The following is a 13,729-nucleotide window of genomic DNA, read 5'->3' on the forward strand; positions in this document are numbered from 1 at the left end:
CAATGAAAGAGCAGGCAAAATGTGGAACTTTTTCTTCTGCCAGTTGCCCTCTTTGTTTTGGAGAATGCATTTAATTCTCTTTAAAAGACATTGTTTTACCCAGAGGTATTTCTGAATTGAATTTGATTTAAGAGCTTATAAGATTTAATTTTCTGAATTATTTTCTATTCCTTCTAGTAATGATTCAGCTGTCAGTTTTTTTCGAAAAGTTGAATCAGAAATCCTGTTTGTAGCACAAATGAGCTCTCATGCCTTCATAATCCCTTCCTTCCAAATTTTTGTAAGTTACTTTCTACTTAATTATTTTTTTCAATGTGGCTCCCTGAATCTGTTTACAAGTTCTTTTTTGTCCGTGTTCAAGAATTTTCTGACAACTCCTCCCTGCTGAGATGAATTTCTACGTTAGCAAGCGTTTAACTGCACATTCAGGCATGGGAAAACATTAAAAAAAAGAAAAAAAAAATTACTGTTTTTTTTTTTTTTTTTTTTTTTTTTTTTCAATTTTATTTCTAAAATTTGCCCCCAGGTATGTATTTCCTGTAAATGTCTTGGAGCAGGAGCCATCTTATGAGTATCATGATAGCATCTAAAAGATGATTTTTACTACTAAAGTAAACAGACTGTGGGGAAGCATTTTGGTGTTCAGATGTTTCATTTACCCAGTTGATCCTTCTGAAGATAATTGGTGCACGTGCCTGTGCCCTGGTACTATCATCTGCTGTGATCCTGCTGAGGAGAATTCTTTTTTGTCTGTATTGAACACTCTGGTGAGCTGCAGATCTGCACCTTTACTGATCCTATTAATAGATACCACTAATCAGGGAAAATCTATCCTCTTACTTACTGGTGTGTTACTGTTAGTTGTATTACCTAGTTTCATAGACAGCTCTTATAGAGATATTGGAAGAGTGATTTTTAATTATTAATACATCAGTTATAAAGCACTTAGGCTAAGATAAAAACAGCTTGTAGTAAAGTTTCTTAAAGAGAACTTTTTTCCAAAGAACCGTTGACCTCTCTGTAGATACTGTGATCTTCTGCCAATGAGAAACCCCACCTTTCTGTCCTGATGCAGTGTGAATGTTGTGATAGGGACTGCTAAAAGCGTACCTCACCCAGAATTTATTCTGCAAGGCAAGTATTGGTCCTGTGATGACAAGGCTAGTGTAACCTGGTGCTGCAAATGCTTTTTGTATTTTTACTTTAGTCTTTGGTACCACACTCAGGAGGTAACAAACCATCATCAGGAGGAAACAGAAAAGGAATGGAACTTAATTTAATTTTAAGAATTAATAATGTTTTAGATGAGTCTTTCACGGTGGAACTACTAAGGTAGCTGGATGTAGAAGCTGACAGTTGTCTTGAAAATTTCATTTAGTCCTTTTAAGGAATTGCATCTTCCTGTTCACAAATAAGCCAAGAGACCTACGTAGTACAATATCAATGCTGGTACAGTTATCAGGGTCTGAATTAGCAGAGTCTTTGTTTTCCTTGTGGGTAAAGCTAAGGCAGGTTTTTGTGGAGAATCCTGATAGCACCTGAATATGTCTTGCCTTGCTTCTCTCTGTTACCACACCATCCATCACCTGCATGCCTCCATTAACAGTGTATCTTCAACCTGAAAGAAGAACAATTCAATCACCATCTTTATTCCAGTGCTTGTGATTCCTTGAGCTAAAATACTAGAAGTTTGCCTTAAGGCCTAAGCAGGTAAAGAGGGAGAATAGACAAGCAAAGAGTCTTCTGGAAACATTGGTGCATTTACCAGGTTAGCTAAAGTCATGAGTCTCAGAAGCATGAAAGAAGAGGAATATTGAGGACTTTAATTTTATGACCTGAGTGATAATGAATATTACCTTCAAAGCAGACACAATGAGTGCAGTATTCCCAAGTGGCTGCATGTACATTTAGAATGAGAGAAAGGAATGAGGTTTCACTAAAAAAGAAAAAAGAAAAAAATAAAGCTCTTTTTTTCTTTACAACCTTTGCCAGGTTTTGTGGTACCTCCCTTCAGTTGTAGACAGCTTGTAGAGGATAAGTGCATATTCACATATCAGGATTATAAAGTTTTTAAAATACCTCTTTTCCCCAAGCAGACAGTAATATTTTTCCTGTTAGCCACCACATTTAACATTTTGATGGGAATGCTTGAAATGTGTGAAAATAATGTGCCCTGGTGCCCCATCTAAAAGCTGTTGTGCGAAACAAGTACCATTTTTGACCCTTCTCTGTTGCTCTTATTAATTATCCGTATTGTTTCCTCTTTGCTTCCGCCCCTGAAAGGACTAAGGGAGTACTTAGCACCCACCACATTTCTCTCTTCACCTTCACACATCAGCTAGTGTGAAGAAAAGATAGTTTTGTTCTTAAGTGAGCTACCTTTAGAGATTGTCAGGGCTCCCCTGTAACTCCTGCATTCCAGAAGAAGCAAAATAAAAACCACCTCTTCTTTGGAAGTAAATTTCATACATCTCCATCTTTGTGGTAGTATTGGAATCATTACACAGCAGTTGGCTCTGATACGCTTGCACAGACACAAATTGAGTCCGACAGGACTGGTGTCTCATGGACTTTGCTGTCATTTGAAATGCTGGCATGAAGATGGTAGCGATGAAAGGGGAGAGCTGGTGCCTTTAGCATTTTGTCTATGAAGATTTCTTAGGCTTGTATTTTTTGGTAGCAGTAGCTGATTCAAAAGATAATTTTACGAAAGAGATTCATAACATAGCATATATTTCTACCAGCTGCTCATATCTTTTCTTCCTTGAGTAAATTCTTTTGAGCGTTCCCCTGTAGTGAAAATGAGCTCTTTATGCCACCCACAAAACCGTAAGGTCTATTTAGTGGAATAATAATTAGTATACTTTTTTCTCTGCCCTCTTGGTTTTCATCTGTACTGCATGGAAGCCACTTGTGTGGTAATGAAGAAAGTAGAATCAAACTTAACAAACCTTTTATGTTACAGATTCTTCAGAAAGTATAATTGCATTTCATGTTATTTTAATGCCAATGTCATGCTCTTTAGGGGTATCTCCAGTATTTCCTGTCTGAGGGGGAAAATGTTTTTATATTCCTTAATTTCTGTTAGTGTAGCATATTTGGACAAGGATAAGACAACTGTTCTTTCAAGTCAGGTACTTGACCTGGATTTCTACCAGTGTATCTTTTTCAATTACATATTGTAATAAATGAGATGGATTGAAGTGAGATCTCAGCCTTTTATTCAATGCCAGATTTCTGTTTTTCTATTAGGCATAATTCAGATATGTACAGGAAATCACGACAAGAATTTTAACCTTTGAAAGTTGCTGAACTATACAATATGTTAATAATATGTTCTGAAGTAGATTTTGCGGTGTTATCCTTACCAGATGCCAGGGCATCAACTCCCTTTTTGCATGTAGATTTGTTGAGGATATCTAAGCTGCTTTCATTACCTTCTTGCAACATGAGTTCCAGTGATGTCTTAAACCTCATCAACAATACTAGTTTATTTGGTTCAGAACATGCTATTGTTCTAACTGAAGATGCAGGATATGACAGTTGTTTGGTTAGGTGGTAAAGGTACACTAATGTGTTGTAGCAGTGCTAGCATATACTTGTGTCTTGGACCTTCTTTTATATACCAGTAGCATGAAATTAATTATGCTTCTTTCCCTTTCTGCCTCACCCTTTTGTCTTCTAAAATTGTTTTGCCTCAAATTGTGAATGTGTAAAAAGAAGAAAAGAAAAACTCTGCCCTATTTTTGCTAATTGTATTTTTATCTTTTAACAGGCTCTGAAAATACTTCCTCTGAAATTTCAGGCTGGACAAACTCGCAGTGGCTTCTAAGCCAGTGAGAACAAGGCTGCCAAAGCATGCTGGTGCCAACCTGTCGGATGATGCACGTTGTCAGGCCAGTGGTGGTGCTCCTGTGCTTGCTACTCTATGCTGATGCTGAAAGTAAGTTTAGTATTCCTTTATGCTTAGGCCTTGGCCATCAGTTTTGTTTTCAGCTGGTGATTACTAGGAGTCTCGGAATGAATTTCTGTTTGTGGGATTCTTCAAAAACTTTTAGGTCCTCGCTAGATCACAACCACTTTTTTGAAAGGATTGTTTATACAGCTTTCTTACTCTTCTTCTTCTTAATTCCCATTTTCTTAACCATGGAGTCATTCATGCTAACATGGTGGAGACACAAAATTACACAGTCAAAACAAAGACTAACTTTGCTTTCCAGACATTGGTCAAATACCTTAAAGACATCTGCCATTCTTTGAATATTTCTGTCCTAACTTTGATTTAAAAAAAATACATCCCACTCCCAATTAATATCCAGTCCAATTAAAATTCCTGTCCCTTTGTAAGTGCTGCAACAGCTGTTCTAATGTATTATTTCTGACAGCTGTCGCGGAGTACAGTTTCCAAACAAATCAAGCAGAACTGACAACTTAGTGACTGGCCTAGACATGTGACAATTCAGTGAGGAAAGCCACCTATATTTACTTGTACTGAGGGGAAGCTGCTGGAGTTTGGTCAATTAGGTTATCTATTAATGGGAAGATAATATCTTCTTTTTAATTAAGAAATCATTAGGTCTGCCTTGTTTACATGTGTTCCTTCTCCCAGCTGTCCTTTGACTTCTTGCAGAAGTAATGTGGAAATGAGAAAAGCCATTTGCCTTCCACCTGTTGATCTGCAGGTTTACTGCAAGCTGACTGTTAACCCTGGCTACAAGCTGATTGCTAACATTCACTTCATTGAGGGATATATTCCTACTTTTCTACTAGTTTCTGATTCTATGCAGACACATGACCAATCAATAACTTTGTTTCAGCTCTATCCTTAGAAGACTTTGGTTTTTTACACCTCTGTTCAGTGAAGTAGAAACACAGAGTGATAGAACCAGCTTTAGTAAGGCTGTGTGAATCAGTTCTCAGTACATGCATACAGAAGAACTCCTTATCATCCCACTTATCACCTGCACTCCAGGTATACAGAGTCACAGCACTAAAAGACATACAAAATTTTTTTGGTTTCATGCATAATAACTTTTCCTTCTTTTAAGTGCAGCTATGTGAAAGTGAAGTAAGTGGAGAAAAAAAGGACAAAACATATATGTTGTGTACTGACAGCTGAGATTCTTTGGCCCTTTTCCAGTTAGATAATGACCAGCTGGGATGATTGTGTCTAAGGTGAAGCCAAGGACATTTTAACACTTTAGCCAGCAAATAATTAATTGGGAAGTGGGCCCATATGTTGGACAGTTTTGCAGTTGTAGTATTCTGCCTATTTTAAAAGTTGTAGGATGGACAAAGATCAGCTTTTTGTGACAGTTTCTCTCAGAATGAGATAATAATTCTCAAGTATTTAATATGAACCAGCTTTTAAGTTGTTAAATCAAATAATTGTATACATATATACAAATGGTGTACATTGCATGTTATTAATTAAATTGCGTGTCTTATGTATGTTTATGTGACTCCACTTAATACTGCATTTATACTGTGAGTGTTAAATTAATATTCTTCTATTTTACCAATTTCTTTGAGGGTCACGGTATAGTCACATTTTCATCTTACACACAATACCTTATTTAGGAAACACATTGACATAGTTACTGTATCTCCTGGGTGAGATAGGTCAGCATTCTTGAGCTTTCTGTATGCAGACACACACAAAGGTGTGTCTTTGTCCAGGATTAGCCTTCCTTACTTGAAGAAAAGTTCCTGCTATGCTGAAGTTGCTCTGCTCTTGCACATACTCTTGTTCTTGATTTGTCTTACTCTTTCTAGAAGGGTCCCAGACCCTACTTTGACCTAGTGCTTTTCTTGAAATTCTTCACAAAGAGTGGCAAGACTATGTTACTTCATTTTAATGGGAAGAGGAAGGTGAGACAAAGGGAACAAGAAAATAAAAAAGACATTTTTTCTGTTACCCTGTAAAGGCTGTCCTTTCCTTTTTTTTGGCCATTATTCTCCTGTTGCTAACATCAAGGCACTCCAGAAGAGAAGGTATATCTAAACATTGACACTGCATTGTACACTTTCTAGAGTAGTAGCACATGGTAAGGAACTCATGCTCTTCCAGTCCCACTGTTAAATCACTGTGAGTGGGATGCAAGTAGCAAATGATCCTGATGCTACTGAACAGGTTTCCAGTGGTAGTCCTCAGTACTTTTCAGTTTACATACAGTTGAGAGAGGAAGGAAATGAGATACCCTTGTTTCTCTCCATCATTGTGAAAGACCCCACACTCTGAAATGTGTTGGTGTGGGCTGATAAACCTACTGTGTCAAAAAGTATGTGTGCAAAATAGATTTGATTCTTAGTCCTAATCCAGAAATTAAATTTATGCTTGACTGGGAAAAGTAAAATTGAAAGGTGGCAAAACTAACTTTGCTGTTCTTACCTTTTGATGTTAGTAATAAGATGTGATACTTGTAAATACAAGAAGTGCAAAATCTCAAGAATTATGAGTGTATTTTCAGATGTCTTCTTTTATGTTTGGTATTTGTAGGTTCAGTGCATACTAGTCTTTATTGGGGAACAGTAATCTGCTAATCTGCAGTGTTTTTCATTGGATGGACTGTTCTCAGTGGAGTAGATGGCAATGCTTCACCACATCTACTGAGATGTTAGTAATATAGCTTTGTTTGTTGTAACAAAAGTACTGGGTTTTTCTGTGTTTATTTAAATAGACTGACAGAACAGTAACTATCCAGAAGTTTTATGCAGGTTCATCTGTTTTATAACAAGATGCATGTATGTTTCAGAGACTCCTAAATAACATACTTCTTCAAAAACTATCTAATATGGTACATTATGTGTTTCTGACCTTGCCAAAGGCAATTTGGCTCAATTTAACCACTGAGATCAATGAAATACAGGAAATGTAAAATCTTTCTAAAAGTGTTATTCCTGGTGTTTCCTAGTATTCCAATTCTTGAAAAATAAGAATTTAATTTGTATTAATAGAATCAATTATTTTTCTGCAGATAACTCTTCAGTAATTGAGTTGATTCTTGTGTGTCCTGTTCTTTTTCCACACTGAGAAAGGCCTTACCACCAGCATTTCAAAATTCCCTGCTGCATTCGAGTAACTTTCTCTGTTTAGTGCTCTTCCTTCATTCTTGGTTACATGGATTCTGCTTTGGCATTTTTCTTTTGTTAGTTCTTTGGAGGTGTTGTTTTAGAAAAGAAGCAACAATTGCCTTCCTTCAGCAGAAGTGTTTGCAGCTTACTGTAGAAAAGTCAAAGAGAAACACTAAAAACAATGCATTTGTTGTATATTGCTTCTATTCCCAATTGTTTGAAATGTAAAAAAATGCTTAGCTTGTTCTCTGGCTTCTAATGCATATTATGACAATTACCATCATGCAAGTAACCACTGTACCATCATACCATCATGTCTAGGCCAGAATGAGTTCTGACAGGACAGTGATTACTTATAACAGATGTTGGGATAATTGAGACAAATTCTTGTTTAATAGGATGTAAAGACAGTAATTTAGTATTGGTGAAACCATTTTTCCCTCTCTATTTTCTTTTTACTTTAAAAAAAAATTTTGCTTTTTAGGGGACATGGGTGTTGTTCCCTGTTAATACCACTCTTTCTCTTTAAAAACCTTTTATGTTCTTAGAGTAGCTGGAAGATATTCATGCAGTCCATACTGATTTTTTTTCTCTCTAAGCACTTGTCTGTATCAATAAACTACCCAACAGATCTTTCAAAGTAACTAAATTACAGGAAGCAGTCATGTTATAGTATGTCTTATGAGTGGACATGCATAGTTCATAGTAAAAACCCCCACTGTTCCAGAGTAAGTTCATAAACTCTATATGCAGTGAAGCCCACTCTGGAAATTCTTTACTTTTTTTGTACATATACCTTTGGTAATTAGGATTGAATTTTTTTCAGAGTAAATTAGATTTATATTCAAATTCTAACATCTTTGAACAGGTCATTTCAGTTAATTGCTTTAAGTATGGGCAGTGACAAGAAAAACTTAAATTCTTTTTTTTTTACAGCATAATTTGTCTTCATATTAGTGCTGATAGCATGCACTGTGTGTAATATGCAGCCCTTTGGTTATATTGCTCTTTTTTTTGCAATGATAGTGATTATTAAAATCATTATTTTAATAATAATGATTTTTTTTGTTGTTTTTCAGGAATTTTGATTTGTTCTTTTCAGTTCAACCCTAGGACATTTTTCAGTCGATTTGATGAAAATTAATATATACTGTTGCAAGAATTATTTTAAATTGGACTTGTTAAATATGATATTACACATGTCAAGTAAATCACCTATCCGTTAAAGTTTCAGTTTTAGGGGAAAGTGGGACAGTTAGTCATACCAAACCATTCTAGATGCATTCATTTTGCTCTGCAGCGAAGTGAAGGCTTTGGAATAAATGTGATAGTTGAGATTAAGAGTCAGGGAAAATGAAAATATTATGCGATCATTCCAAACATACTGACTTAGCTGCAGAAACGACAGGTAATAAAGCTCTTTGCATGAGCCAGGATTTATCTAACCCTTATTTTTCAAATCCTTACATTCATGCAAATTTGAATAATTTAGTTCCAGCAGTAGCCGTAACTACCATCATATCTGTTTAACCTTGTGTACATTATCAGGTATTAACAGCAAAACTGTGAGCTGCTTGAGGAGTAAAATTTTTTAGTTTAATTTATTTTTAAGAATGTGTTTTGGTTATTTCTAAATCCGTGCATAAGAAAACATTTTGAAATGTAATACAAATAAAAGGTTTGTGTATTTTGTGAAGTGTAGATTCAAAATTAAATTATCAGGGTTTTGAACTTCAGAACAAATTGAAGAAAATTGCAGAATGGTTCTTTGGAACATTTTTCTGTCTCCATCTCTGCTGGTCTGAAGCTTGTTGCTGTGTCTCTTTCAGAGCTGTTACTTCAGGTAGTTGTAAGCCCCTGGCTCTCTAAAGCAGAGCACTGAGCAGATCTGTGTCCAAGCCTGGGAATTTGAGCAGCATTGAGCCCTGGCAACTTTGTCTGTGTCTGACTGTAGAGGCAGAGAACTTGCCCAAGTAAAAAAAAACCTTTATATTTTGAATTTTTTTGAGCATGTATAAAACCAGAGTCAGAAAATGCAGGGTCTCCAGCCTTCCCAGACACCCAAAAATCTAGACATGGGAACTGTATTTTAATGGCCTTACAGAGTTGGACAAACTTACATGATTTAGATTAATGTTATCTGTTAACAGCAAGTGTTTTTGGAGATACTACAGTATGGGTAGTTATCTCACTGTATGTAATTCCCTGCAGCATCAGTAATGACCACTGGCAGATAAAGGAATGTGAGTCATTAATATTCCTGTGTCAGAACTGGCAGTGAATTCCAGCGTGTCTGCTAGATTGCTTAAGAACATGTCTGCATACTTCAAAAGTTTACTAAAGGTACACATCATAATCTCAATATAGGAAGGCTCTCATGGAAAATGGAAGAAGAATCTGTGATACAGAAATTTTAGATTTTTTTTTTTTAGGTTATATTCACACAGACCAACAACTGCTGTGGTGTTTTGCAGTATTTTTGCCCTCTGTCTGAAGCTTAACCCTCACTGGCTGGAATGGAGATAAAATGTTGAGTAGCAGCATCTATTTCAGTAGTAAATTTCTGGCATGTTTAGTAAATTATAAATATCTGAATGTGTACAGAAAGGCATTTACTTTTGTCCGCCTTACCTTTCAGTAAACTTGCTCTTATCAAAATAACATATCTATAGGATGATTCTTGCTTAAGCAGCGTCTGCTTGAAGCCCTATTTGTTCAAAATTATCAGGCAAATATTTTTAATTGAATCCTTTCAAATTCTTGTGAATATGCACAATGTTCTAAACAAATTTTTGATGGTACAAATTTGAAAATTGCCAATTTATTTTGACTACGTCTTTCTAAAGGAAGTTATGTGAAAAATAAAGTTACACCTTGACTTTAAATTGCTATAAAATAGTTTTAAACATAAATTTGTGTATAGATTGTTACTGTGGCTTTCAGTGAATTACACAAAACTGTAAGGTATGTGCTATGAAAAAATTGAATGTGGAATTTTGTCTATTGATTACAGATTTCATGTTGCATAATTGAGGAGAGTATATTGATAAAAGGCAATTAAAATGTGAAATCACTTACAAAATTGAAAATGTGTGGCATCTGGTCAATTAGTTTACAAGAAATTCAGGGACATAACTGTAAATGCTTTGGACATAGTCTTGCTGTGCAAAGTAGGAGCAAAGAAGAGAATTTCACAATGCATAACACATTTTTAAATTCCTACAAAACATAAATTTTGAAAGCTTTTCCCAACAAGGCTGTTGTCAGGAAGAGAATTCAATAGAAATTAATTTTTTTTTTTTTTTGGTATATAAATTCTTCTTCTATATGTCTTCATGAAATCTAAATGGATAGAGTCTTATTCTAGTTAATACTACGGAACTGATTTCTAATTAACTTTTTAAAACTTTCTGTGCTTTCTACTTCAGGACAAGTACATGGATGGAAGAGAGTTTCCACTGCTGTTGTTTCTATTTTAATACATGCAGTTGGGAAGAAGGAGGCAGAAGCAATAAGAGAAAGTGATAAGAAATTTATTTTGGCAGTGAGCATAAATTAGGTATGGGCATTTCTGGGAAAGTTCTACCTGTGTTATTTTTTTCATCCAAGAATATCACATACACTTCAATGTGTAAAATAATTGTAGAGAATATGGACAGGTGATGTCTGGATTGAAAAGAGAAATAGTCAATTAGTCTCCTGTTATACTAAAAAAACACACATTTTGCCAGCAACAGAGAGTGCATAGTATCTCTAAAAGTAAGGATTTTGAAAATAAACAAGGGGGCTTTTTTGTGTGAATAATTCTCTGTGTTAAGATGAGGTTATAGGATCTGACATCTTTTGATTGAAAAACAAAGGTAGAATGAATGTGAATAAAAGGCAAATTAACCTTACAGATAAGGGCATAGTGAAGCCAGTATTCATGCATTGAAGTTTGTCAGTGGTTGCTGACAAACTGGAGAAAATACAAGAAGAAAAACAGAGTTTCAGGACTAGGAAAATACTTCTATCATCTTTGGCAATAAGGTTTTTTTTATAAAACTAAACGCTTATTTCAGCTTATTTCATTTCTTCTTAGAATGTAGCAATTATAATAAACAGCTTTGCTCTATAAATTTGAGTTTAATGGTAATTAATGGATGATTGTGGTCAATTACATTGTATCTATTGAAACAGTGTGCTTTAAATGTCAGTTTGCTACTATATATCTAGGTATTCTCAGATTCAGATTTGATGTATTTTATAGACAGTACACAAGGTGCTAGACTCACTACAGAAGTGATAAAGAGATTCCACTTGTTTTTTTTTTTTTTTTAATGTAAAAAAACCCTACTTTTAAGCCTATGATTAATTCTACCTGAGCAATAAGGAAGAGGAGGAAATCACTGGAACCTTAATGAACCTGAATCTTCATACTAGAATACAGTCTGCTACATATTTCTCAAGAAAACACAACTGAGTTGCACAAAATGCTTTCAGTGACAGCTGAAATAGTCCAGAGAATGGGACAGTTGCCATATGAGAAGAGACTGAGGAGGCTGAGACTGAGTTTCAAGGAGACTTGGCACAAGTGGGTTGTGGTGATTATGGCTGAGGTATGCAAAATTATGGGGGCAGAGGAGAGAATGAAAACAGAATGGATATCCACCTACTCAGTAATAATGGAACTGTGGAGTTTGGGGATATTGGTAGAAGAGTTATTAAGAGCAGGTAAAAAATGGAAATTACTGCTCGTTTTTGTGGAGGCAGACAGTATTTACAGTTGTAAAGAACTTAAAAAAAATCCATGTACAGAAGGTCCATAAATTAGTAGTAAAAGAACAAACAGGAATGTCATTGTTAATGTAGTTGTGCATATGACGTGAATGGATCTCAAAAATTGCCCAGGCTAATGTGCCCGTATATGGCATGTTCTCTTGACATGGAGACATAATAGCAGACAACAAGACTTAGTATGTCCTAATAAAGCATTTGCTGTAGTCTTAACTCTCAGAAATACATATGGTTTCAACAGGCATTGTGCATTGTGTTCATTGACACTAACTTTTCTGGAAAATCTATTCTGGAGATTCTTGTATCACACTATATCACAGTTATCTCACACTCTAATACAATTGAAAATAGGAAGCGAAATTGGAGGCTTTGGCAAGCATTTAGGCAAGTGCAGTTTATAATTTTGGAAAATTACAATAGTAGTGTCACTGATATCAGATCAGACCAATATGCCAGCTCTGTGTGTATGTGGTTTTGTGTATGTTGCTTTGAGGCAGGAGACAAAAGGATTAGTTATTTCATGGGATGTGTTATGAAGCTTTACAATTCACAGATGAAGTACATTAGTGGAGAACTCTAGCCACCTTTTTTCCTGTTTTATAAACTTTAATCTTCAGACATACTCTTAATGTGAAGAAGTGTAACGTGTTCACTGACCTTTTTCAATATCTGTTGTCTCATGAAAGTGACTTAAAGGTTGTAGCATCTAAAGATGTACGCATTCTAAAAACTGGAGGTAAACTGCATCTCAGAAACGTCCCACAACATCTTAGGAAGATGACACTGTATCTTTAGTTCAGATTTTGAAATAAAATTGATGCAGATTCCCTTAAAATATTAACAGTATATAGATCCTTTAAAAATTAAATGTCTCATAAGCAATTAATTTAGATTACTTTAAAATAATTTGGCAATGCACTAATTAAAGATACATTTATTACTAAAGACATTTGTTAAAATATTGAATTAACTAAACATGATTCTCTTGGATTGATTATTTGCATTCTACGTATTTGATCAGTGCTATTTTTTGTCAAGAATTATAGAGTTCTAAAAACATCACAGTGAAATGAAGTGCTTTGGAGGCTCATGAGTGCGGATAATATGAGTATGTTAAAAATAGCTTTTAGATTTACATGAAGAATGTGAGGGATTTTCCTGTGCAGAAAGTCTCTAGAAAACTTTCCTCAGCTATACACCATTTGACAGCAGCTACCCACACAGAGCAGGAACTCATTTGGTGTCTTGAGAACCATGTGACAATTCATGATTGATCTCAATTTAGGTAGGTTATGTATAAACAGTTTTGAAAAATCTAATCCTTAATCTTACTGTGGGGTTTTTTACATCAAGTGTAGGATACGGAAAAAAAGGGGAGCTTTTCTTCTCAAAGCCATGTAACTTACAGTTATTGCTAAATACTAATAAATGCATTTTCAGTACTCTTACAATTTTGTGTTTCTTTTTTTCCTTCTGAATAAATGCAAAAGTGTGAATGGAGGCCATGAATTTGCTTATTTGATTTTGAAATGCAGAATTTGGATAGAATTTGTGGATTTTGTTTATATGACATATTAGAACTTCTAGCCAAATTATTCTCAGATCCCCAAGCCAAGCAAGATTTGTTTACATTTTCCATAGCCAGAAAAATCAACCTTTTGTCTAGAAAGCCCCAAACATTGTTTTCTCTTCAGTATGATATAGATGGGTATTTTTATGTTTTATGTTCCTCTCCAACATGTGTACTTACGTGAGAATTAATGGATGCCTTTGTTAATAAATACTCATTTCTGCCACTGAGTATATCTTCTAAGTCTTTAGCATCTGATTTTTTTTTGTATGTGTGCATCTTTTTCCTTATCTAGGAATGCATGGCTCA

General features: G+C 35.1%; 1 protein-coding gene across 6 annotated transcripts in view; it reads left to right on the plus strand.

Annotated features, from left to right (window-relative positions):
* The window catches only part of PTPRD (protein tyrosine phosphatase receptor type D), a 353,173-nt gene that overhangs the window by 74,075 nt on the left and 265,369 nt on the right, over nucleotides 1-13,729 (plus strand). For all 6 annotated transcript variants that reach the window (XM_079329956.1, XM_079329958.1, XM_079329959.1 and 3 more), the window contains exon 2: nucleotides 3,776-3,943. In XM_079329956.1, coding sequence (XP_079186082.1) covers nucleotides 3,859-3,943 — 85 coding nt within the window. In that variant the 5' untranslated portion in view covers nucleotides 3,776-3,858. The remainder of the gene's footprint in view (nucleotides 1-3,775; nucleotides 3,944-13,729) is intronic.

Source organism: Erithacus rubecula, assembly GCF_903797595.1.
Source record: "Erithacus rubecula genome assembly, chromosome: Z".
In the NCBI taxonomy this organism is placed as follows: domain Eukaryota; kingdom Metazoa; phylum Chordata; class Aves; order Passeriformes; family Muscicapidae; genus Erithacus; species Erithacus rubecula.